Source organism: Panthera tigris, chromosome A3 (genome assembly GCF_018350195.1).
Source record: "Panthera tigris isolate Pti1 chromosome A3, P.tigris_Pti1_mat1.1, whole genome shotgun sequence".
Classification (NCBI taxonomy): Eukaryota; Metazoa; Chordata; class Mammalia; order Carnivora; family Felidae; genus Panthera; species Panthera tigris.
Genome location: NC_056662.1, coordinates 26,543,828 through 26,570,022, shown reverse-complemented (window position 1 = coordinate 26,570,022; position 26,195 = coordinate 26,543,828). Strand labels below are relative to the sequence as shown.

At 50.1% G+C, this 26,195-nt stretch overlaps 1 protein-coding gene across 2 annotated transcripts in view; it reads left to right on the top strand.

Annotated features, from left to right (window-relative positions):
* Positions 1-2,057: 2,057 nt before the first annotated feature.
* HCK (HCK proto-oncogene, Src family tyrosine kinase) overlaps positions 2,058-26,195 on the top strand; it is a 44,234-nt gene continuing 20,096 nt past the window's right edge. The window contains exons 1-6 of one of the 2 annotated variants that reach the window (XM_042980667.1): positions 2,058-2,346; positions 17,489-17,603; positions 20,677-20,719; positions 21,070-21,169; positions 22,366-22,464; positions 25,875-25,978. In XM_042980667.1, coding sequence (XP_042836601.1) covers positions 17,490-17,603; positions 20,677-20,719; positions 21,070-21,169; positions 22,366-22,464; positions 25,875-25,978 — 460 coding nt within the window. In that variant the 5' untranslated portion in view covers positions 2,058-2,346; position 17,489. The remainder of the gene's footprint in view (positions 2,347-17,488; positions 17,604-20,676; positions 20,720-21,069; positions 21,170-22,365; positions 22,465-25,874; positions 25,979-26,195) is intronic. The other variant, XM_042980666.1, reaches the window with a different exon arrangement.

The following is a 26,195-nucleotide window of genomic DNA, read 5'->3' as shown; positions in this document are numbered from 1 at the left end:
CTGCCCCTCTTTCTGCCCCTCCCCCCAAAAAAATAAACATTAAAAAATTTAAGAAAAAGAGGAGTCAGACGCTTAATCGACTAAGCCACCCAGGCACCCCAACAATGCTCTCTTAGTTGGCTTTCTGCCCTCTCCTGTCTCATCCACCTACTCCCTACCAGTGTTTTCTGCATCTCCTAGATAACCTACTTTCACTCGAATCTGTGTCTAAGGCCTGCTTCTGGGAAACTCAAATTAAGACTAATGGATGATACCAAGAGTCCGTCAAGATGTGGGGAAATGTTGGAAGAATGTTGGCAGCAGCCCTTCTGCAAGCATCCATCATTCTTGGCAAAGAAAGTCTTTACAAAATTCTTACAACAAGTCCATAGGAGGCATGGTAGTTGGGTACAATGTAGGTGTCCATGAGTAGGGGAATGGGTAAATAAACTGGAGGATGTAGACAATGTGGGCTACTAAATATTAGTAACAGTGATGTTGTGGGGAGGGGCACAAAACTGAGTCTCATTCAAGTAAATTAAACACAGAATTAAATGTACTTTTAAAACTCACACATATGTATTTAAGCACATATACCAAACACATAAGAGCAGGGTCATTATCTTTTAACTCATGGTTCTACCGCCCCATCCCCCCCCCACCCCCCCACCCCCACACACACATTTGGTCATGTTTGGAGACATTTTTGGTTGTCACAATTGGGGAAGAAGGTTAATCTAGTGAGTGCAGCCCAGGAATTCTGTTTATCATCCTACCATTCCCAGGACAGCTTCCCACAGCAAAGAATCATGCAGCACCAACCCACCCCAAAAGAATTATGCAGCCCAAATGTCAGAAGTACTGAATTTGAGAAGTCCTGTGTAGCCCAGCACAGCATTGCTGAATGAATGAATGAGTGAATGAATGAGTGAGTGAGTGAATGAAGAGATGGTAATGGTGGGAACACAGAAACGCACCAGGATTCTTACACATCTCGGAAGTATGCATGGCAGAATTTAGTGTGACAATATCTCTCTTTTTCCAGGAACAGGTGTGCTCTGCCCTTGCCGGGTCCTGAGCACAATCGTGTGGGGCCTCCAGCTGCCCTCCAAGCCCGGCATCCCGCCCCCCTAATTTTCGAAGTCCTCTGAGCTGCCGGAAGCCGGCCAAGAATGAGCCAGGGCGGTGCCTGCGGGTGAGAAAATTTGCATGAGGTTTGAATAGCGCAGGGCCTGCGGAGCGGAAACCGCGGACCACAGAAGTACCAGGAAGGCTTGGGACACGGCCTGGGGGAGGGGTCTGGGCTGGAGAGAGTGGATCGGAATGGTAGGGAAAACCGATCAGAATGCTTGGGGCGGGAAGAAGGAGATTAGAATCCTGTGAGAGTGAGGGGGATAGGGGTTAGGATTCTTCTGGACCCAGTTGGAATCCTTTGATGAGAGATTAAAATCTTTGGGGGGTCGGATTGGAATCTTGGGGTGGGGTGGATTAAAATCCTTTGTGAACAAGATTGGGGTTACCCAGGAGCGGGATTAGAACCCCTGGGGTTAGGGTTATAAATCTGGAGGGCTGGGTCAGAATCGTTTGAAGAGAAGGGTTGAGATCCTTTAGTTAGCTGGATTAGAATCTTTGGGGACAGGATTAGAAACCTCTGGAGGGCGAGATTACAAATTATTCAAATGTGAAATTCAAAATCCCTTGGGGCAGAATTGGGATTTTGGGAGGAAGAGAGGGTGTTGCGGTTCTTGAAGACAGGTTAGGATTCCTGGGGTGGGGTTAAATCCCTTGGGAACCGCGTTAGGCTTGGGGAGGCGGGGATTACAATGCATTGGGGGAGGTGTTGGAGGGGGTGGGGTTAGGATCTTTGTGGGACTGGTTAAAGTTCTTACGGGCGGGTTTATTATCCTTTAGGGAGCGGGTTAGGATCCTTAGGGGCAGGTTTAGAAACCTGGGATGGGCGACGGGATTAGGATGCTGGGAGGTGGGGCCTGGGATTAGAGTCCCTGCGGTGGGTTTGGAGTCTTCAGGGGCGGGGCTAGGATACTTGGGGGCGGGGCTAGCATCGCTCTGGGCGCGGCTAAGGAGCCCAGATGGCCTGTGAGTGCCACGGCGTTGCTGGTCCCTGCCCGGGCGCACCGCCGGGGCCCAGAGGCGAGCGGGAGAGGACGCGGGCAGTTCTGCGACAGGGGAGCCGGAGAAGCCCCGCGGCGCCCGCCGAGGCCCCTCAGGGCGTCATCCTTGCCGCTCGAAAGTCGGCCCGTCTCCCTTAGGGAACGGGCGCCCCGGGACGCCGGGGGCTGCTGAGCTGGGGGGGGGCTCGAGCTGCGAGGATCCGGGCTGCCCGCAGGACGAGGAGCGGGAGCCCAGGTGAGTGCGGCGGACGGGGGAAGCGGGGCAGCCTGAGGGTGAGCGCGGCCTGAGGGTCTTCGGCTGTTGCGGAGGGAGGGGGGTGGGGGGCTGGGGCTGCACAGGGCGGGCTGGGGTGCGCATCGGGAAGGTGCCGTCGGGGAAGCGGCGGACGGGCCGTGGGATGAGGGGCCCACGGAGCGGGGAGTGGGGCAGATGAGGGGCGGGATTGCCCTGCGAACCTGGAAAAGCTCGAGGGGAGGGGAGCTCTGGCCACCGAGTGACTTTGTTCCAGCCTCCACTTTTCTGGGCCGTCCAGGTTCCCCTTCTGCAAAAGACAAGAAAAAACGAGAAGGAAGGGATGGGGGTTCGCGGAGACCGGGAGGGGAAGGCCCTTACGGTTCCTGGTGGGGGTGGGTGACGAGTCACGGCAGGTTGGCAGCCGGGTTGGCGACCTTCGTGGGGAAGGGGCCAGCTGGCCGTAGGCGTGACGTGCGAACCACACCCGGGCGGAGCTGCAGCTGGGCCGGCTGTGCTCCCTCCTCCTCCCGCGCTGGGCCCTGATCCCCAGCAGGTCTAGGTCGAACCTCAAAACCTCCTGGACAGACCGCAGGGTGGCTGCCGGTCGCTTTCCTCCTTGTGACACCTTGGGCAAGTCGCTCTCTTTCTCCAAATTCTTTCTCCAAACTCCAGTTTCCTCCTCTGTTAGGTGGGGCTGTTGTTTTCCCAAGGCCACAGGGAGCTGGAGTACGTGAAGTCATGTTTAGTGTGGTGTAAGGGGAAGGGGGTTTCCGGGAGCAAGCTGCCTGTTGACCTTGAGCAAGGGACTTTGCCTTCCTGTGCCTCCGTTTTTACACCTGTCGGCTAGGGATAATAACGATAATGGCTCCCTCAACAGGGTTGTTTTGAAGGTTAGAGTAAGTTAAGCTCTTAGGACACCACCTGACAGGTATGCATGCTTAATACACGTTAACTGTTGTCATAGCTACATTATGGTCTAGCCCAGTGCCTCGCCAACTTCAGCAGTACCCCGGAACCACCTGGAAGGTTTTGTTAAGACACAGATTTCTGGGTCCCGATCCCAGGGTTTCTGATTCAGTAGGTCTGGCCTGGGAGTCTGAGAATTTACATTCTGGAGTAATGCTGCTGGTGGTCCAGGGACCACACTTTGAAAGCCACCACGTTAGTCTTCGGCCAGTACAGAGAAAGGCCTCAATAGATATTGCTTCCTTTACCCATGGCTTTCTCTTCACTATCCTTTTGTTTTGTTTTCCTTAGGAGGAGAGGAGGGAAGGTTAAAATAAAGAAAAGTGAAGAAGACCCTATACCAAATATCCCAGGAACCCCACCACCCAGAATTAACAAATGTTAGCATTTTGTCATGTTTTTGCTTCTGATTTTCAAAAAATAAAATTATTAAAAGTAATGATAAAACGGAAGCCTTTCCACCTTGTATCCCTCTCAGTCCTGTTTTCTCCCTTCCCAGAGGCAACCATTGCCATGAAATATAATCCTTCCCGGTCTGTGCTTTCATGAATGTATTGCATAGAGATGGATGCACAAATTATACATAGAATTGTTTTCTGTGTATTGAAGGTCTCCAAAAATGCTATCCAGCTGTGATTCCTCTACAATACCCTTTGTCCCTGCCTTCTCATCATTAAGGTGTCAGGGTCTAGCCAGGATGAGAAACAGAGGGAGGCCTAGTTCATTCCTTCTAAGTGGAGTGTCCCAGCAGGTGACTGACCTCCCTACCTTAGTACCCATTCCCCTGCTGCTAAACATTCAGGTGTGGAACAGGTGTTTACTACAACAAACCATTCTGCTGGGACCATCCTGGATGGATGGCTTTGGAGGTGTGGGGTGCAGGTGTTTCTTGGGGAATATGGAGAGAGGGGCCACAAGTCTTCTTGTGTATGAGGTGGATTAAAGCCGGGAAGGGTCACCTGAGGAGTCTGGGTCAGGGACAACAGCAGAGTCTGGGTCTGCTGACCTCCCAGGGCCGCTCGCTGTTCCATGTCTCCTGTTCTCCAGCAGGAGGGCAAAGCTCTTCATCTGCCCGACACTTGGTAGAAACTCAAACCATGGAATCACGGCTCCTTTAAAAAAAAAAAAAAAAGTTTGGGGCGCCTGGGTGGCGCAGTCGGTTAAGCGTCCGACTTCAGCCAGGTCACGATCTCGCGGTCGGTGAGTTCGAGCCCCGTGTCAGGCTCTGGGCTGATGGCTCGGAGCCTGGAGCCTGTTTCCGATTCTGTGTCTCCCTCTCTCTCTGCCCCTCCCCCGTTCATGCTCTGTCTCTCTCTGTCCCAAAAATAAATAAAAAACGTTGAAAAAAAAAATTTAAAAAAAAAAGTTTTTGGATAACAAATTGTTTTTGCGTAGTCTTTTCTGTGCCCTTTTTATTTAACATAATCAGTAAACTGCTGCGTATACAATTTCCATCCTAGTGATTTGCTTCGCACTACATTGTAAACATTTTCCTATGTCATTAAGACAGCCTTGGATTTTTTAAATTGTCATTTTATTTTTCTCAGTTTACTTATTTATTTATTTGTTTAAGTCATCTCTACACCCAACATGGGGCTTGAACTGATGACCCCGAGGTCAAGAGCCACATGCTCCTTCGGCCAGGCCTTCCAAAATATCCTTGGATTTTTGATGGCCGCATATCATTCTACTGTTTGGATGCACTATAATTTGCTTAACCGTCCTAGGAGAGCACTGTTAGGTAGTTTGCCATTTTAAAAAAATGTTTATTTATTTTTGAGAGACAGAGAGACAGAGCATGAGCGGGGGAGGGGTGGGGAGAGAGGGAGACACAGAATCCGAAGCAGTCTCCAGGCTCCAAGCAAGGGGTCCGCACAGAGCCCGACACGGGGCTCAAACCCACAAACCCACGGACCATGAGATCATGACCTGAGCTGAAGTGGGATGCTTAACCGACAGAGCCACCCAGGCGCCTCTGCCATTTTTTTAACTGTTCATTTCTTTTCAAGAGAGAGTGAGCAAGTGGGTGAGGGGCAGAGAGAGAGAGAGAGACAGACAGAAGATCTGACGAGGGCTCCATGTTGACAGCAGGAAGCCCTGATGCGGGGCTCAAGCCCACCAACCGTAAAATCATGACCTGAGCTGAAATTGGACACGTAACCCACTGAGCCACCCAGGCACCCTGTAGTTTGTAATTTTTGAATTTTGAGTCGAAATTCACGTAGCATTACAAAATTAACCATCTGAAAACTAACATTTGAGTGGCATTTAGTCCATTCACCGTGTTGTGTAACTGCCACCTCTGTATAGTCCCCAAGTATCATCATCTCCCCAGAAGGAAGCCCTGTACCCATGAAAGCAGTCATGCCCATTCTTCTTTCTGCCCCACCCCCCACCCCCCGGCCCTTGGCCACCACCAGCCTGCTTTTTGTATTTTTGGATTAATTTATTCTGGCATCTTCCACCTAAGATAATGTTTTCAAGGTTCACCCAACTTGAGGCATGTATTCGTATTTCGGTTCTCTTTATAGCTGAATAATATTTCATTGTATGTATTATGCCGCGATTTGCTTATCCGTTCATCTGTAGATGGAAATTTGGGTTGTCTCAGCCTTTTGACTGTCATGAATATTCACCTAGTGTATTTGTTTGAGCTCCTGTTTTCAATTTCTTGGGTATATACCTAGGAGTGGAATGGCTGTGTCCTGTGGTAATTCCATGTTTAACATTTTGAGGAATTGCCAGATTGTTTTCCACTGCTTTCCACTCCCGTCAGCCATGTAGAAGGGTTCCAATTTCCCCACATCCTTGCCAACACTTGCTATTTTCCTTTTTAAAACATTACGGTTATTATAGCCACCCTAGGGGTGTGGGAATCTTAATCTCACCCCAACCAGGCTGCTCGCTGGGGGCCCTTTCCCGTGAGGGTGAGGAGAAAATTACCTGCATTCAAGGGATCTTCCAGGCCTTGCACACTTTAAATGCTTCTAGAAAGTAAAGGCTCCTAAACTACTCTGCTGCTAACACATACTAAGTGCCTGGCACATGGTAGGGCCTCAGAAACATTGTAGGAATGTTGAGCAACCTCTCCCCTCTCTTGCCTGAGATATTTCAGCATATAGGTGTATTTTAGTTGGCCCCACATAGTGATTCTTTATAATTAGCTGCCAACTTTTTTAAATGTTTATTTATTAGAAAGAGAGAGAAGTGTAGGGGAGGGGCAGAGAGAGAGGGAGACACAGAATCCGAAGCAGGCTCCAGGCTCCGAGCTGTCAGCACAGAGCCCGAGGCGGGGCTTGAACTCATGAACCTTGAGATCATGACCTGAGCCGAAGTCTGCTGCTTAATGGACTGAGACACCCAAGCACGCCTAATTAGTCGCCAAGTTTTAAAGTCAAGAGAACTCACACAAATCTGGGTTTCTGTCTTGTGAAAAACTGGCAGAGTTGGCCATAGCGAGGCTAGAAATTCCGTCTCCCATGCCCACGTGCTATTCACTCACGGCAGCATCGGTGAAGCGGTGTGGGGGCCGCCCTGTAGACTAACCCTGAGCTGTCGGCCTGCACCACCCTTTCTTGGATCACTTTCCTCCCGTGGGTGTCCCTGTGGGCCCCTGTAGCCATTTTAGTCTTCAAGTCCTGCCTCCCTATCATGACAAGGCCTTCCTTTTCACCGAAAAGGAATGTCAGGCCCGGAGAGGGTAAGTAGCTTTCCCAAAGTTACACAGAACATTAGTGCTACCACGTCTCTTAGCCTCCACCTTTCTAAACAACCCCCGCCCCCGCTCCGTTTGTCCAGTTTCCTTAAATGGAAAGTGTGCCCTTGTTCCTGGCTGGTGCCTGTGGCCACACAGGCTGCACCCTCTGCGTGTCACTGCACCCGCTGGATGGCACCGAGTAGGGCCTGCATTCCTAATACTGCCCTAAGACAGCCCAAGCTCTCACCATCACCCTGAAATCCTCTGGCCTGGGAGATGTAGGTGCAGCCAAGCGAATAGCAGACTTTCCCTCATCTCTGCCAGAGAAATGAAGAACTGGAGATCGGGCGTGGGAGACCTGAGTTTGGGTGCCGACGGTGCCTCAGATAAGTTGTGGTGCATTCAGCCAAGCCACTCACTCTCTGAGTCTCAGTTTCCACATCTGAGAAATGGGGATAAGGAGGATACAACCTCACAAATTCACGAAGCACAAATCCTTTGAGGTCAACACACAAAAAAAACAATACTCCACAGTACACAAATTGACGTAGTACAAACCTTTTGAGGTCAGTTCACGTAGTACAAATCCTTTGAGGTCAACACGCAAAAAAACGATACTCCATAGTTTCCATGGACATAGGTCTCAGTTTGAGTTTCCTTAGAAACAGACCTTAGAAAAAATCTCATATGCATTTATTATTTAGTCTCTTTGGGAGAGGGTCCCAGAAAGCCCTGGTAGGAGAGTGGGGAAGTGAGACAGAAGAGGAGGCAGCCAATAAAAGTGTGTTATCGCACCAGTCACTACTGTGGACACCTGGAGGGCAGGGAGCCCTCGAGCTCTGAGAGCTGGTGAACGTGTTCAAGAGGTGAGGGAGCTGGGGTATTTATGCACCTGCTCCTATCAGTCACTGGTTGAAGGCTGCTCCCGGGGCGGGGGGTGGGGGGATGTCTCTCTAACACTCCCACTTGCCAAGCTCACGGGCTGAGCAGACACCGATGGCCACAGAGAAATCTCTCAGGCGAAGAAACACAGGTGCTGCCAGCAGGAGTGTTCTGAAACGGTAACAGGCAAGGTGATGGGATGTGCATGGACAGGTTCACGTGCGTCAATACGCATAGGTGTAAACACAGAGGCAGAGGCTACCTGAGGGGAAAGGAGTGGCCACGGAGAGCCTGCAAAGGGAGTAATCCAATGGCATCTTAGATTTATCTGCAATGTTATGTATAAGGACGAGGTACTGTTACCAGGTGATGAAAGGTAATTTAAAAAACAAAATACCCTCCAAAACAGAAAAGAAACTGAGATTCTGTCAACTATAAAAAAGCAACTGTAACATGGTCAGAGCAGGCATTATGGCAGCTTCAAGGTTTCCCTCTGGGGTCGGGGGGAAGATTTGGGGGCAGTTGACCTTGGAGCATGATGAGAAGCTAGGGTGAAAAGCTCTCCCCACCCCTGGGGGGAAACTGGCCACCATGTCCTGGGTGAAGGGGGCAGACTCCAGTCAGTCACAGTCAGGGAGGGATGTTGTTCTTCTCTAAGCAGAGAGGAACAAACACGGATATCCCTTTCCAGTTTAAACCTGCATATGTAACTCGTTTTGATGGGGAAAGCTGGGGCTCCCAGGAAGCTGAAGGAGACTTAATTCACTTGTTCAAGAATTTATTGAGCACCTACTGCATTCTCATTTTATACTGGGATACAGCAAGGCACAAAAGAATCACTGTTCTCATGTGTCTTACATCCTATGGGAGACAGATTATAAACAAATCCCTAGGTAATATATTAGTGCATTAGGTGAGAAGCAGACTGTCACTTCAGAGATTAAATATGCAAGAAAAAATTTTTAAATGTTTATTTATTTTGGAGAGAGAGAGAGAGTGTGTGAGTTGGGGAGGGACAGAGAGAGAGGGAGACCGAATCTGAAGCAGGCTCCAGGCTCTCAGCTGTCAGCACAGAGCCCGACATGGGACTCAAACCCATGAACTTGGAGATCATGACCTGAGCTGAAGTCGGATGCTCAACCGACTGAGCCACCCAGGCGCCCTGCAAGAAAAGGCTGGGAAAGCCAGCCAGCACACAGCAAGGCATGTTTGACTCCAAATGAAGAAGAAAGGGAAGGAGGGAGGAAAGGAAAGCAAGAAGAAGGGAAGGAGAGGCAGAAATATCTTAGACTACAGTGCAGTTCCAAGGAAGGCTTGGCAAGGCTGCCTGGACCCCTTAGCCAAAGCCCCCTGTCATAGGCCCCCCTGGCACGGCCTGCCTCAGTATCCCTGCCACACTCATCATTGGCCGGGAACAGCCCATGGCAACAGTGATGATGCACTTCAAAGCACAGCAGCTGGGGCCATTGGTCAATGCCACTGTCTGCAGTCAGAGATCTGGGAGGCTCATCTTCATGGCCGCCACATCAGCTGGTGGTCAAAGCCATGAAGAATTCGGCTGGGAAGGGCTAGAAAGTGATGGGAGTTGGGGGCGGGTGTTCCCATTCTTAGCCAGGGTGGTGAGGGAAGGCCTCTCTGAGACAGAGAGGTCTGCAAAGAGACTTGGGTGGCATGAAAGAGGCTTTCCGGGGGAAGGACATTCCGGAAAGTAGCATGTGTGATGGCCCCAAGGTGGAAGCGTGGTTGGTGAATTGAGGGACAGCAAGAGGCTAGTGTGGCTGGAAAGGAAACATCAAGGGAGGATGACAGGACCTCAAGGTTGGGGAGAGCCCAGATCATGGAGCCTTGGCAGCCATAGAGGGGACTTGGCTTTTATTCCAAGTGAGATGGGAGCCCAGGAGTTGTTGAGCAGAGGAGGGATATGACCTGATTTACAGTTTAAAAGCCTTGCTTGGGGCGCCTGGGTGGCTCAGTCTGTTAAGTGTCTAACTCTTGATTTTGGCCTAAACCATGATCTCACAGTTTATGGGTTCAAGCCCCACATGAGGCTCTGCACTGACAGTGCAGAGCGTGCTTGAGATTCTCTCTCTCCCTCTCTCTGCCCCCCCCAAAAACAAATAAACTTTAAAAAAGAAATAAACTGGGGTGCCTGGGTGGCTCAAGTGGCTAAGCCTTTGACTCTTGATTTTTGGCTCAGGTCATGATCTCACAACTCATGGGATCAATCCTCATGATGGGCTCCATGCTGACAATGCAGAACCTGCTTGGGATTCTCTCTCTCCCTCTCTCTCTGCCTCTCCCCCACTCATTCTCTCTCTCTCTCTCTCTCTCTCTCTCTCTCTCTCTCTTTCTCTCTCTTTCTCTCTCTCTCAAAAATAAATAAATAAACATTTAAAAATAGATGATAGATAAATAGATAGATAGATAAATGAATAAATGAAAAGGTTTGCTTGTCTCTAAGAGGCAGGATTGGTATTCAGAGTTAGCTCTTTGTGACTTCCAATCCCATCCCATATTTTCCAAACTTGCCTGCCCCCTGCTTACCTTAGAGATAAAAGTATTCCAAGGAGGGTCACAATTGCCCTGGCATTCCAGACTTTAACAGGTGATCCAGAGGTAGCAATGACCATGCTAGGAATCTAGTACATGTTTAGAACAAACAGGTGGGACAAATGCGCCTCAGGGCCAGGCCTCTGGGCGAGTCGGGCAGATGACCAGAGGCCTTGAATTCCTCTTCAGCGTGTTGCTCTGTCACTCGCTGTTGTGTAAACGTGGGCACAACACTTGCCCTCTCCGGGGCTGCTGTTCTGCCTGTGTAACAGAGGTCTCTCTGACTCCTTCCTTTTGAAGAGTCCAAGTTTTGAGCTCTTTGATCAGAAAGAAGCTGGGGGTCAGGAAAGGGGAGAGATGAGGAGTTGGGGTGACCCCCGCACGTCTATTAGGGATAACAGTCACTTTGGGTGGTTCATTGAGAAGATCGTCAGGGAACCAGAGGAGAGGGCTCTGCAGGGCTCTGCACCCCTGCAAACTCTTTAGGAAATTGTCCCTGATGGGGGAGGACTTTTTCCCCACCTCCATGGCTGAGCTGTTCCGAGAAGGGAAAGTTCCTCTAGTGAACAGTCTTGAGCCCTGGGCCCCTTGAGGTCTGCCTTCCTGAACTTCCTGTTGGGGTTCCTCGCTCTCACCCTGCAGTTCCCCACTGCAGCCTCTGGGGCTGCCCACTCCCCCCCACCCCCCCTCCCGAGGATGAGAGGCAAGAGAGCTGTGTTCTCATTCTACCTGCCAGTGACCCCCTGAGGAATCTCTGTGCCATGGATCTCCATTTCCCTGTCTGCAAAATGGGCTCTTAATTCTGGTACTGCTGACTTCAACCAAGTATGGTCAGGCCTGTAGAAGGTTGAACACAGTATATTTAGTCCACAAATACATATGGAGGTCCTAATACATGCCAGGCACTTCCTAGGCATGGTGTCAGTGCCATCAGCTGCTTGGGGTCCATATTGCATACATCCTCACCCATCCTAATGGGTCTAGTACCCTCTTCTCATCCATCAATACCTGCTGTCTACGAAGTCTTTGCCCTAAGCCATTTACACTGAAGTATGCCCTAAGCCATTTACACTGAAGTATGAAGTATGCAATCCCTTGTAAGAATTTCCTCTGCATGAGGCGGCACCCTTTGAGGTTTAAGGGGGGGGGGGCAGAAATCCAACTTAAACTGGCTCAAGCAGAAGAGGGATATTGTTAGAAAGTCCGCAAACACTTCCACTTTAGGAAGGGCTGGATTCAAGGGCTTGGGAATCTGCATTCCTCCATTTCTGGGCTCTGCTTTGCAACTCTCTTCCAGTCAAAGGCCAATGGATGACTCTCCTTGTCCAGGACTGGGTCACACATCCAGCTCTGCTTCTGTTACTGCAATTCCGATTGGCCAGACTTCAGCCAGAGGCTGAAGTCAGCCCTACCCCGATGCACGAAATGAGAATGCGGGAGAGGTGGTGACAAAAGGAAGATTGGGGAGCTGTTCTCAGAAAAAGGGGGAGCAGAGACTATGTAGGAAAGAACTATAGCTGTCCCCTTCAGACAACTTATCCAACACCTCGCTTCATATTTGGAGAAACTGAGGCCCAGAGAGTTTGGGACTTGCCTGAGCTCACACGGTGAGCTTGTGGTAGAGGCGAAACCAGAATCCAGGGCTCCTCGGCCCCAGCCCTGACAGGCCTCTGCTTGACCCTAAAAACTCCTTGAAAACAGTCTCCCTCCCACTCCACAGGATGCCCAGGCAGTGCACTGGCCTCTCTCCTTGGGCTTCACTCTGAGCACGCAGGAGGAGTCTCTAAGGCTCCATGGCCTACATGGAGTGACCGTGGGAAGGTCCCAGGGCAAGCAAGCCGACCTTTCTCATATCCCTCCCACGTAGGGCCAACAGAAGCTGAATGGGGAAGGAGCGAGTTTCAGTTTCCAGGATTTGGGCAGTGACCTGAGGACGTGCCTTTGTCAGGGGTCAGCAGTTCTCAACTGGTCTGGGGCCAGGCAGGCCACTTCTGCTCTCAGAGCCTGGTTTTGAACCACAATTAGACAAGAATCATGTGTACAGAGGTTTTCAAAAGCCTTTCACATCCCTGTCACACAGGATGTCAGGCCAAACCTGAGAAGCAAGAGCCTCCTATTTCACAGGGCAGGAAATGAAGTTCAGGGGAAGTGACTTACCTGAGGTCACATAGGGTCAGGGGCAAAACCGGGATCCAAACCCGAGCATTCTCACCCCAGGTTCAGGCCTCACTCTACCATACTGGTGGATCTCACATCTTATTGTGGATAAGAATCTCCTGAAGAATTGTTAGCAATGCAGATTCCGGGCCCTCATCCCCAGAGACTCTGGTTCATTCGGTCCAGATCATGGCACAGGGATATGTAAGAAGCAGTGAGGACTGTTGGGGTACCAACGGTAAAAATCCAGTTCAAACTGTCTTAGGCAATTGAGAATTTATTTGCTCACGAACTGGAAAAATCCTGAGGTTGGCAAGCTTCAGGCACAGCTGGCTTCAGGTGTTCATACATGTCTTCAGGAATCACTCTGTCTTCATTGCTCGGCTCTGCTGTCCTCTGTGACGGCCTCACACTAAGACAGTCCCTCACTTTAGTTTCCTACGTCTACATCTATATCTGCCTCGACACCTGCACCTACATCTGCATCAGCAATCCTTATAGAAACAGAGTGCCTTTTTCCTAGTTTTCCCAGCAAAATCCCAGGGCTAACTTTGATCGCCTCAGTCAGGGTCACTTACATACCTATAACTGAATCGGCCACCGTTGGCTGCCAGGGGGACACAGAATTCTCTGATCGGCCAGACCTGTATCAAGTTGTCACTCCCTGAAGGCAAGAGTGGGGTTAGCCTCCTGAAACACCTTGCACTGAGTGGGAGAAGGCTGGCTTCTCGAGGAAAAGCCAGGTGCTGTTATCAGAAGAGGGATGGATGCCGAGATGTTCACTGCTTCTCACGCAATTCATCTGGGCCTTGTTGGAGTGCACGTTCTGATTTGGGCGATGGGGCTTGAAAGTCTGTATTTCTAACAGCTCCTCTGTGCTGCTGCTGCTGCTGGTCCCCACCGTGATCACACACAGTAGCCAGGCATTCGGTTACAATTCCTTTTTTTGTTTTTGTTTTTGTTTTTAGTTTCTTAAACGTTCATTTATTTTTGGGAGAGAGAGAGAGAGGGAGGGAGGGAGAGAGACACAGAGCATGAGCTGGAGAGGGGCAGAGAGAGAGGGAGACACACATTCCAAAGCAGGCTGCAGGCCCCAGGCTCCAGGCTCCAGGCTGTCAGCACAGAGCCCAACGTGGGGCTCGAACCCATGAACCGTGAGATCATGACCTGAGCCAAAGTTGGAGGCTTAGCCAATTGAGCCACCCAGGTGCCCCTATATATCTTTTTGTTTTTAAGTTTATTCATCTGTCTTGAGAGAGAGAGAGAGAGCATGAGCAGGGGAGGGGCAAAGAGAGAGAGAGAATTCCCAAGCCGGCACCACACTGTCAGCATGGAGCCCAATGTGTGGCTCGAACTCCTAAACCATGAGACCATAACTTGAGCAGAAACCAAGAGCTGTAGGGAGGTGCTAAGCCAAGCACTGAGGGACTCAGATCTATGTAGGGCCAGCCTGTGCTGTGCTGGGATAATGGAAATGTTCTATGTCTGCGCTGTTTGATACATTAGCTTTGAGCCCAGCCACTTGGCTATTGAGCACCTGAAACATTGGCAAATCTTAACGAGGTGTGCTGAGCATGTAATATACACACTGGGATTGGAAGACTTAGAGGGAAAAACAAGTATAAAGTATCTCACTGATCATTTTTAACTTTTTTTTAACTTTTTATTTTTAAGCCTAGGCCCAACGTGGGGTTCGAACTCACAAACCTGAGATCAAGAGTTGCATGCTCTACGGACTGAGCCGGCCAGGCGCCCCTCATTGAGCATTTTTATATGGGTTACAAATCAATCATTTTTTACATATTGGAGAAAATAAATGTATCTTAAAATTAATTCACTTGTTTCTTTTTACTTGGAAAAATATGGCTGTAGAACATTTTTTTTTTTTGCTGTAGAACATTTTAAATTACATACATGGCTCACATTACATTTCTAGGTCTGGTGGTCACAAAAAGAACATGTCTGAGGCCATTCCACACCAGGGAGTAGAACAGTTCTCCTGATTTAGGGGGACTGTCACGTTTTATGCAAATTTGACTCTTGCCAGCATATCACTTTTTAAAAATAATATTTTATTGTGCAAAAGTTGAACTAATGGGAACTCCAGTTTAACTTCTTTTTTTTTTTCTTTTTTTAATGTTTATTTACTTTTGAGAGAGACAGGGCATGAGAGGGGGAGGGGCAGAGAGAGAGGGAGACACAGAATCCAAAGCAGGCTCCAGACTGAGCCATCAGCACAGAGCCTGACGCGGGGCTTGAACTCACAAACTGTGAGATCATGGCCTGAGCCAAAGTTGGACGCTCAACCGACTGAGCCACCCAGGCGCCCCTAAAAGGTTAACTTAAGTGTTGCTGTATCTCTAAGCTTGTGGGTCAGAGGAATTGCCATGTGGTTTTGCTTTATCCCCCAGAGCACGTCCACGTTTGCTAGTAAATGGAATTGGTTATGGTCAACATTTTCTGTAGTGCTTACTGTGTGCCAAGAACCTTTACATTTATCAACTCATTCAGTACTCACCACCACCCTGTGAGGGAGAGCCCCACCATCCGGTCTCAGAGGTGACCTTGGATCATGCACGAACGTGACCTCAGAGACCCATCCCTCCGTCCCCTGTGGCTATCTTGAATATGTAAATTGACGATATAAATGAAATTCAGTAGGTACTCAGAGAAGCAGAAGGAGCTGTTCTGCATCACAGCAGTGTTCTTCCCAGAACTTTCTTATGTAATCAAAATATATGCAATGTAATATAATTGTATCCCATACAGAACCACACGCTATGCGTCTTATTTCCAGAACTGTAATGCATACGTATCACAAATCAAAGAGAGGTGTTTTAAATGCATACAAGTACATTATAAAGCAGTGATTAATTGTGATAATTTTTCAAATTAATGATCCAGCACTCCGGGAGTCTGAACCAGTTCCTTACTTTATTCACAACAGGCAGGCAAGTGAAGCAGAAACCGCTTAAGTCTTGAAGTGGTAAATTGTTGCCAGTTCCCACCAGGACAGACAAAAACATCCTTGTGATTAAAAATCTTTTTTTTTTTTTTAAAGTAACTCCACTGAGCCTATGAATATGGACTTTTTTCCTTAAACCACAAACATGTGTTTATTTAGCCAGATAAGTATAAGTGAGTTCTAATTGCTTTGGAAGAAATGAGTAATTGTGCAGAGATGAGGAAAACAATTACTCTCTTATGTGGATGCCTATGGCGTGTCTTCTCAGCAAATACATGTGGGCATTTTGAGAGAAGAAGTAAAACATTTCTGCCACTTTCTGTGATTAAGTTTTGACTCTGATCAGGTAAACAGGTTTTCTTTAAGTATCTTTAAATTTCATGAACCCATCAGCAAAGTCTGTCATCCTTACCTCCCAAATGTCCCCCTGAATCTGTCCATTGCTTACAGATGTCCTCGATGGTCACCACCCCAGGTCAGGCCACCATCATCTCATGCCCGGACTCCTGCAGTGGACAGGCAGGGTTCCCTGCCCTGCCTCCTACGGTCCATATGCCACCTGGCAGCCATTATTTGAAGTGCAAATGAATCCCATCATTCTCCTGCTTAAAACTTTACATGGTTTCTAATCTTTGGAATTAAATCCAGATTGCTCATTGGCTGTAAAAGATATGGCAACCTTGTGCCATACCACACTCCTCTTCTATGCCTGTGATCTCCAGCCACACTGGCCTCCTTTCAGTGCCTTATTCTCTCCAAGCACATTCCAGCCTCGGGGCCTTTGCACTTGACGTTTCCCTCTGCCCGAAGCACCGTTTCCTTAGAGTGTTACACGACTGGCTGCTTTGTGCCGTTCAGGTCCCAGGTCTGACGTCACCTCCTCAGAGAAGCCTTCCCCGATCATCCTGTCTACAGAAGCCCTGCACTGTTGTTTTCTGTCACATCCTTTTGAATTGTCCTCACACGTTTCACGAAATTTATCTTGTTACGTATTTGTTTGCCTGTTTTTTGTCTGTGTCTCCCATTCATCTCCAGGGTGAGCTCTTTTAAGGGCATGACCTTGCTTGTCTTATTCGTGGCTTCGAAAAATACTCAATAAATCTTTGCTGAGTAAATGTAGGAGGGAATGACCAAATAAACCCACAAGAGAAAGAAAAGAAGGAAGAAAGAAAGAGAAAGGGAGGAGAGGAGGAAGGAAACTAGTGCAAGGCAATTGTAAAATGATACTAAGGGATATATGGTGCCTTGACTATGATCATTTAGCTAGATTGTTTGAGCCATACGATGTGACCTCACCTTGGTCATTTCATATAAAATGATAATTTATTACATGATAATAGTGTGATTTCACTTTACTGTTTTCTCTGAGCCCCACGCTGGGCTGAGTATTTCCCCGCCTACATGTTTTCTCACCCTTCCAACACCCTGCGAGTAGGCTACAGTATTATTATCCCCACTTTGCTGATGAGGAACTGAGACTGGGGAGCAGGGCGAATGACAAGTGAGGTGTCAGTGGGGTGGAGGGGCCACGTGTCAGCTCAAGGCTTTCTGATCCCAGACCTGTGGTGCCTACCACCCACACTGCTCCAAGGCTCTGCATGTTGAATTTTGATGATCATCATGATTCATTCTCTGGATAAGTTCCCCGTGGCAGGGGTCCTCGGTAGCAGGACTGTGACAGCTAGTCAGCCCTGTGTGGGTATGTGGCCGACACGGACGTGGGGAAACCCAGAAGTGGCAAGGGCAGAGTAAGCTCGTGTGGCAAGGGTGGGGTGAGTGGGGATGGTAAGGGGGGGTGGGTGGGTGGAGACAGGGTAGGGGAGAGGGAGCCAGTCTGAAGGCAGGGGGCCTGGAACTCAGCATCCAAGACTCCCCTGTGTGGGAGTCGGGGCAAGCTGGGCTCACTTCCCTTCTCTCTGCCGCAGGATGGGATGCATGAAGTCCAAGTTCCTCCAGGACAGAGGCAAGGTCTCAAAAACGGAGCCCAGTGCCCTGCACAGCCCCGTATATGTGCCGGATCCCACATCTGCGGGCAAACGGGTGAGTGGGGGAAGAAAGAGGAGTTCAGTAGCCTGTGGGCTGCCCCGTGCTGCCCCAAATCGCCCTCACATCCTCCTGTGTTTCCGAGGGTGAGCAGGGTGTGTTGGGGTGACATGGAGCTTACCCTTCACCAGCAGATGTAGCCCCAGCTCTCTGGGCTACATCTGCTCCGAGTACCCAGGGCAATGACGGCTCTCCCGGTCCCACTGCCCAGGCCCTGGCCTCTCAGCCTGGGCTCCAGGGACCGGGTCCTAGAGGGCACGAGAGAGGCCCCGAGCCTGGGCGGTAGCATGAGCGGTGCTGAGAGTTGTGAGTGACCTGACCAGTAGCCAACAGTTAAACTAGAGACAGTGATCATGGTACAATTGTGGTAGCAAACACCATGGTAACAATTGTGGTAACAGCAAGAGGGGTGGGAGTAGAAGGGCCAGCGCAAAAGCAGTAAATAAGAGAAGCGGTCACACTCGTAGAGGCATCTGCTTGCTTACCTTCTGCTTAAACAGAGCTTACGAGGAACCGAGCCCCAGCCCAAGGGCTATACGGTTGTCAACACCCTGAAGCCTCACGGTCACCCTAGGTCACGATTTTTATCGTGCCCATTTTACAGGTGAGACGCAGAGCTTCATAACGTGCCGGAGGCCACGTGGTTAGTAAAGGGTAGAGGCGGGATCCAAACCCAGGCAGCGCAAGTTCCAACCGCTCGTGAGGCGTGGCGGTAAGGGCAGGAATAGTGGTGATCGTGGCAGCCAGTGTAGTGGGAATCTCTCGCCGCGGCTTTTTTTCCAGGAAGCAACTTCATTCGTGCCGGCCCCGCTCAGTTGGGGTTCGTCCCCGAAGCACCAAGCACTGAACGTCACGGGGCATCGTTTTTTTTAGTGCATTTTCGATGTCTTTGTCTCCCACGGATGCTAACGCGCACAAACGTGTAGTCTGATTAAGTGGTCGCAGGTCACAGGGTCATGAGGGGTGTGGTCACAGAGGCGCACAGCCAGGTCACCTTGAAGTTGCTTTGTTTTGTTTTGTCCTTCTCCTTAGGGAGGGGACCCTCCCACAACAGCAGCACCACTAGCCACGTGGTTGTGATGGTAAAATAGGAGAGCGGCAATGCTGGACACGGGTGGTGCCAACAGTAACGCCACTGGCACAGGTAGGGATGGTGGTTATAGCAGCAGGAGCAGTTGTAACAACCGTTACCATTCTTGGAACACCTACCGTGTTCCGGGCAACTGGGGTGAAGTGTTTCTACACCGTTAGTCCCCACCGAAAGCTGTGAGCCAGGACTTATGCCACTTGAAAGCCACTGTAAGTGAGGATCGAAGAGGTGAAATGCCTCCCCGGGGGTCATACAGCTGGGCAGCAACAGGGCCGGGTCGCTCTCACCCCAGGGCTGGGGTTCTGTCTCCTCTGGAGTCCTGGAGTCCATGGCCTTATCTGAGATCATCTAGGGAAGCATAGCTTCTGCTTGCGGTCTCTAGAGGTAGGGGTGGACTGCTTCCTGGCCTCTCTCCATTCTGCTTGCCCTTCCCCAGCGTGATGTCTAGAATCGGACTAATTCTGGCAATGGGCAGATGATGGAATAGTCAGTCGCCTCCCTCCCTCTGACATTTGACCTCTATTAATACAGCCTGCGACTGCATGAGCTTCTCACCAGTAATGTCCTGAACTGACATCCTAAACCCTAAGTCACTCCTAGACCTGTTCCTTCCTAACCTGTGTGGCCCTGGGCCCTTTCTGTGGCTAGGGTTCCAGATTCTCTGAGTCCCTCTAGCCTGGCACCCGTGGGAGGCCGAGGGTTTTCTCCCACTAGTTTTTGGTTGTCTCCTGAGCATCAGGTTTAAGGGATGCTATTATCAGCCTTTCGTTGTTCTCTTGCAGAGCATTAGTTCAGTGATGAGTTAGTAAGTGTTCTTCAGACAGAGGGTTCCTAGGCCAAATCAGTTTATAAAATACTGGGTAAAACAGGGTCCTTTCTGGGGCACCTGGGTGGCTCAGTCGGTTGGGTGTCCGACTTCGGCTCGGGTCACGGTCTCATGGTTTGTGGGTTCAGGCCCGTGTCAGGGTCTGTGCTGACAGCTCGGGGCCTGGAGCCTGCTTTTGATTCTGTGTCTCCCTCCCCTCAGCTCCTCCCCTGCTTACACTCTGTCTCTCTCTCAAAAATAAATGAAGATTAAAAAAAATTTTTTAAAGACACAGGGTCCTTTCTTGTGGAAGTCCTCAGAGCTTTCATGAATCTTAATGTGCTTTGTGAATCTCCCCCCAAAAAGACATACTTGTCATCGTTTCCCACACCTGTTTCTGTAAGTTCACTTATGTGTGCAACACACAAATACATTCCCCTTGAAAAGAAAAATCATCCAGCCCCAGTTAAAGCTACAGTTTCTTCTCATCAATGGCCCCCCCTCCCCAGAGGCATCAACTGTTGTCAGTTTGGTGTGGACCCTTGCAAACCTTTTTCTATGAATTTACACTCACACGCATACAGTAACATGTGCACAGAACATATTTAGGATGTGTGTGTATGTGTTCTTTATATATGTATCATGTTTATCCTTCTGAAGAACTAGCTTTGTTCACTCAACAATGTATCTTTAAGGTCTATTTGCTCCAGGAATGAAGTCCCAGCCCCCTTCCCCCCCCCCCCCGCCTCCACCGCCGCAGCTAAGGGCTGCTCAGAGCACCACAGTGGATGCCAGTTCCCTCTGGAGGAACAGTTTCTTTCATAATTATAATGGAGCCTTTACGCATGGGACATACTGGAAGACCTACAGTTTCTTCAAATGTATCATAGAAAACACTGATCTGGACCAACCCCTCACCATATGTCAAGGTGGGGGGAACAGGCCAGTGTCCCCCAGTATGCCCAAGGCCAAGGCCACAACCCAAGCCACCTGGATCTTTGTGGTGCCTCTAATGTGTGGTGTGACCTCACATCGGTTCCCAGCCCTCTCAGGTCCTCCTCCCATGACACACAGGGCTGAGATGAGATGCTCTCGGGTATCCTTTTGGACACAGACCTCCTGTGGCTCCCCACACACTATTGGATTCATCCCCTTCTCCCATCTCTTCCCCGCAGCGGCCTGACAACAACAATGACAACCCACCAGGGTCGACGGAGGGTAAGTATTGGGCAGACGAGTGGCGGAGTCTTATGTAAAGGATTAGGTTAGGTTCTCAGTCAGAGCTTAAGGCCCAAATCCCAAACCGTCAAAACCACACTTGCAAATCCTTTCAGTTGCTCCCAAAGTACTTTGTACAGGCTATTTTGTTTCTATTACACTGTCTAACACAGACAAAACACCATTAGCTTTAAACTCCAGAATCCCGCCCCACATGGCAAGATGCTTATACCATGAGACAGATCCCTCAGTGGCTCCGGGGCTGGGTGCTGGTTGTTGGGATGGGAAACACCCAGGACTGTGGCGGTGCTCTGATAAAGCCTCACCATCCCGTGTCTCTCTCCCTGCAGGTCCTGACGACATCACTGTGATTGCCCTGTATGATTACAAGGCCATTCACCATGAAGACCTCAGTTTCCAGAAGGGAGATAAAATGGTGATCCTGGAAGAGTGAGTTTCCCACTCCTAAGACATAGCTACCTCCAACACTCAATGTGCTCTCCTCTGTGCTTCAATAAAGAGCCTGATGGACTATCTTTAAAAAAAAAAATGGCTCTGCACTGACAGCAAGGAGCCTGCTTGGGATTTTCTCTCTCTCTCTCTCTCTCTCTCTCTCTCTCTCTCTCTCTCTCCCTCCCTCTCCCTCTCCCTCTCCCTCCCTCCCTCTCCCTCTCTCCCTCCCCGACTTGCACTGTCTCTGTGTCTCTCAAAGTAAATAAACTAATAACAATTTTAAAAATACATTTATTTATTTATTTATTTTTGAGAGACAGTGTGGGCGGCCAGGGGAGGGGCGGAGAGAGAGGGAGACAAAGAATCCAAAGCAGGCTCTGCGCAGAGATCGACGAGGGACTCAGACTCACGAACCATAAGATCGTGACTTGAGCCCGAGCTGGACGCTTAACCGACTGAGCCACCAAGGCACCCCAACAGGCTATCTTAAAGTAGGGAGTAAATGGCTGATAAGAACCTCATCATAATAGAGGAGAAAGGGTTTGCTCTTAATCTGGATGAAAGCCACCAAAGAGGGCCTTGTGTACTTACTAGGGGTGCACATCCAGGCGACAGTGAATGGGCGAAAGGCTTTCTCAAGGAGGCTTTCCTTGGGCTCCTGTAATTAAGGTACAGGTTTATCTATGGACCAGACCTGCTGAGGTACGTTTGCATTCAGGAATCCCCAGATCTTGGAGTTTGCTACTTCCAATCCCCAATACTCTTCACCATAAGGTAGGGGCGTGACTGTGTCACTGTGAGATGGGGCTCAAGAATGGGAGTGCTTGTCCTTGGTCAGACCACTCTGGTTCTCGGCCCACAATGAGTCCACCATGGGCACAGGGCCCCATACCCTGAGTAGGGACCCCTGCAGGTCCCGGGGAAAAGAGTGAGGCCAGAGACCTAGGGCTGTGGGCTGTGGAATGCAGGGATAGGGCTTGATTCCAGACCCTCGGACGCACAGTGGGGACTGTTGTAAAGATCCCTACCCTAATCATGGAGTGCGTGCTGGGTACTGGGACAGTAGCGGCCTTGCCCCTTACCCTATCAGCTTCCTGGGGTTGGGGGTGTATTCTAGGCAAGGTTGGGGGGCCCAAGAGGTCCGGGGGGATTCCCTCTGCTCCCTGACTCCTTTGCTCCCTCGTGTCCCTCAGGTCTGGGGAGTGGTGGAGGGCTCGGTCCCTGGCCACAGGGAAAGAAGGCTACATTCCAAGCAACTACGTCGCCCGAGTTGACTCCCTGGAGACAGAGGAGTAAGTATTCCGTTTTTCCTGCCCTACAGAAGGCAGTGTGGGCTCTATCAGGTTTGTTCCTGCCTCAGGGCTTTTGCACTCTCTATCTCCCCTCTCTGACACTCTTCCTAGGGATCTTGGCTTGCCTGGCTCCTTCTCACCCTTCATGTCCGAAAGAGGCCTTCCTTGACCATCCTGTCTAACGTGGATCCCTCCGGGCCTCTGTCTCTCACGGAGACCTGTTTTATTCCCTTCTGAACACTCCTCGCTAGCAAAAACAATCCTGTTCCTGTGGTTGCTCACACGTTCACTGCCTGCCTCCCCCTCCCCACAGGGGCCTTGCCTGTCTGTGACTGCATCCTGGGCACAGGCTGGCATGCAGTAGGTACTTGATACATGTTGGTTGAAGTACATGGCCTGTGCCAAAGAGGGTCTTCTGAGAGACGAGCCAGCCCACGCTTGTTCAGTCACCCTTCATTTGGCTCATTCGATAAATACACACCTGCACGTCACCAACCCTGTGCCGGACTGGGGACTGCAGGAACCAGGAAGACACAGCCCTGCCCTCAAAGAGCTCCCTGTGACCCAGCGTGCTTGGCTGCAGGCTCTTCTTTGCGTCTGTCTTGACTCTGAAAATATAGACGGTTATACGTCATTCATGCACCCAGCAGCCCCGTTCCAGGGACACTAGGTGACTCAGACAGGGTTTTTCCCTGGAGACGTTCACGGCGTGGTGGGTGGGACCGGCGAGTAAAAAGATGGCCATGCTACAGGGTGACGAAAGGGTCCAGTTCAGGACGAGCCATTCAAAAAGTTAAGACACGGCAGTCCCTACGGTTTTCTCTCCTCTGCCTCCTCCCTCTGGCTAGATGGTGTTGACGGTTTGAAATGCTGACCAGTTAAAAATGACAATGTTTGGGCTCTTTTTCCCCATCTTAAAGTCATGCTCTTGTTAGTGCATATGAAACCTCTTTGCCTTGTGAAGTCTCCCTTCTTGTGGCCGTGAGGAAGGCCCCTCTCCTACCACGGACTCTTCTGTCCTGGACCACCCCCCAGCACACCTCCTGCCTGCTGCAGCTGGGTCTTGCTTCCTTCTTCCTCCTTCTAGGCTTTCTCTTGGCACATCCAATGCTCTGCTCCCGGACTCCAAGATCTGAACACTCACCGAATCCCTGCACCACACCTCCCAGCAGCCTTGGAGGAGGCATGGCTGGTGGTACTCCTCAAGGTCAACACGCTTGCCAAGTGGGAAAGGCAGGGTGCAGACAGCATGTATGATGGGTTATCATTTGCAAACAAGGGCGATAACCTAAATGGTGGTTCTCAAACTTGAGTGCATCAGCATCACGCGGAGGGCTGGTTGAAATGCTGGTTTCTGATTCAGAACCTGGTATTTCCAGCAAGTTCTCAGGTGAGGCTGCTGCTTGTGTCCAGGTTCTCACCTTGAGAACCACTGACCTAAATAGACACAGCAGTCTTGCAGACTGCACTCACAGGTTCTTGAACCTGTATCAAGAAACTGCTAACAGAGGGTGCCTTTGGGGAGGGCCTTCCCGGCATTGGAAAGCAGAGGGGGAGGGGATCTGACTTCCTCTCCCTCCTTGAAATAAACAATGCTGTAAATGTTTCAAAATGCAAATGGAGGGGAAGGACATAGAAGAGAGTAAAAAGTCTCCCTTGCCCCCTTGTTCCCCCACCAGCCACTTCCCCTCCCCAGAAGCAAGCAGTTTTCTTATGAGTCTTCCCAAATGCTTCCTACCGTGTAAGAAAAATACATACAGCTCCCATTGTTTTACACAAGTGGAAGGTACCACGCCTGCTGTTCTGCACCTTTTGTTCAGATCCTTTCACAGCTGCAGTGTCCATTGTGTAGACGCCCTACCGCCCCCTGTCAGTGGTCATCAAAACTGCTTCCAGTCTTGTGCTATAATGACTCTCCGTGTGTATGTCATTTCTTCCTCATGCAAGATCCCTTGGGATAACTTCCCCGGTGGGGGTGGGGGGGGGCAGGGGGAGGGGGTTGCCAGGGAGACAGCTCTTATCGTGTACCCTCTTCCGTTGCTTGAAAATTTTACCATGGCAAGACTCACTCCACAAAATGAAAGCAAAGAAAGCGGGTGGGCAGTGTCTCATGGTGATTAAGAGTTAGCCTGCCTGGATTTGAATCCTGCCTCCACCACTTCCCAGCTGGGTGACGCCAGGCAAGTAGCTTGCTCTCTCTGTTCCCTCAGTTTCCTCATCCATAAAATGGGGATGATAAGGGCCACAGTTCCATGCAGTTGTTAGGTGGATGACAAGAACTTGATGAATGTTAGCTGTGTTTCTCCCCCCGTTGATGCAGAGGAAACAGAGGCCCAGAGAGGGAAAGCGACTTGCTCAAAGTCACACAGCAGGTTGGTGGCAGGTCTAAGGCCAGCTGACCTTGGGTCTGGGACTCTTTCCTTAAGAGCACACAAACCACTCCTCACCCTGCTGACGGTAGGATTTGACAGCTGCTGCTTGGACTTTCCCACTCAATATCCCAAACATCCCGGGGGAAAAATGAAAAGATCCAAGAATATGGGTCCAAGTATAAAATTATTTGAAATCTCACATTTTAGCTTGAAAATTCATGCTGAATTTATTTTTTAATGTTTATTTATTTTTGAGAGAGAGAGCGCGCACACATGAGCTGGGGAGGGACAGAGAGAGAGGGAGAGAAAGAATACCAAGCAGGTTCCACGCCATCAGCACAGAGCCTGATGTGGGGCTTGAACTCACGAACTGCACGACCATGCCCTGAGCTGAAATCAAGCCTTGGCTGTTTAACCAACTGAGCCACCCAGGCGCCCCTCTTGCTGACTTTGTGTTCAACTTTACCCACAGGAGAGGATACACTGTGAAGTTTACGAATCTCAGGCCTCCACTCACATGGACCTCTGAGACCCTGAGAGGATGGTCATGTGGCCTTGCGAAATTTGCAAAAGCCAGATTTTGACCACAGTTGGTTAAGACTGCTGTTACCTTACCATTCCCGTCTTTCTATTCATCACCATATCCCTAACACTGGGTGGCATTGGAATGACCCATGGGCATTTTGTATTTGTAATGCTGTATTCTTTTTCTTTAAAAACAGTTTTCTTTTTCTTTTCTTGTTTTTTTTTAATAGTCTTTTGGGGAGGGGGGCTCTTTCTTTTGGTATCATTTTTCTTAAAGAAATCTCCCCAAATTGCATAAGTTTCTATCTCAACAAACTGGATTCACTCCTAGTAAAGATGTCTCTGTTTTGATTTCAAATCACCATTTGGGAATGGTGATTTTTCCCAAAAGAATCTTGTAGGAAAATGAATGCTGCAGGAAGCCAGGCACTCCGTCTCCTGGCGCCCCGTGGAGGTGGGACAGGACTGGCCTACTCTGAGGTTCACACAAGGCCCCCCACCCCTTTCCACCAGGTGGTTCTTCAAGGGCATCAGCCGGAAGGATGCGGAGCGCCAACTTCTGGCCCCGGGCAACATGCTGGGCTCCTTCATGATCCGGGACAGCGAGACCACCAAAGGTAACACAGCCCTCTCCACCCTGCCCGCCCTGCAGGGGTACCCCAGGCATGACTGGCCGCCACGCTCCCTCTGCAAATGCAATTCTGCTGAGTAACTCACCCAGCCCACCAGACTGCCAAATTTTCTCCTGCCCTTTGCTCGAGCCTGGTTTGGGTCTTCTTAGCTTCTGTAGTTCCTGGTTGGGTCCCTAGAAGTAAGCCCCAGTGCTTGTGGACC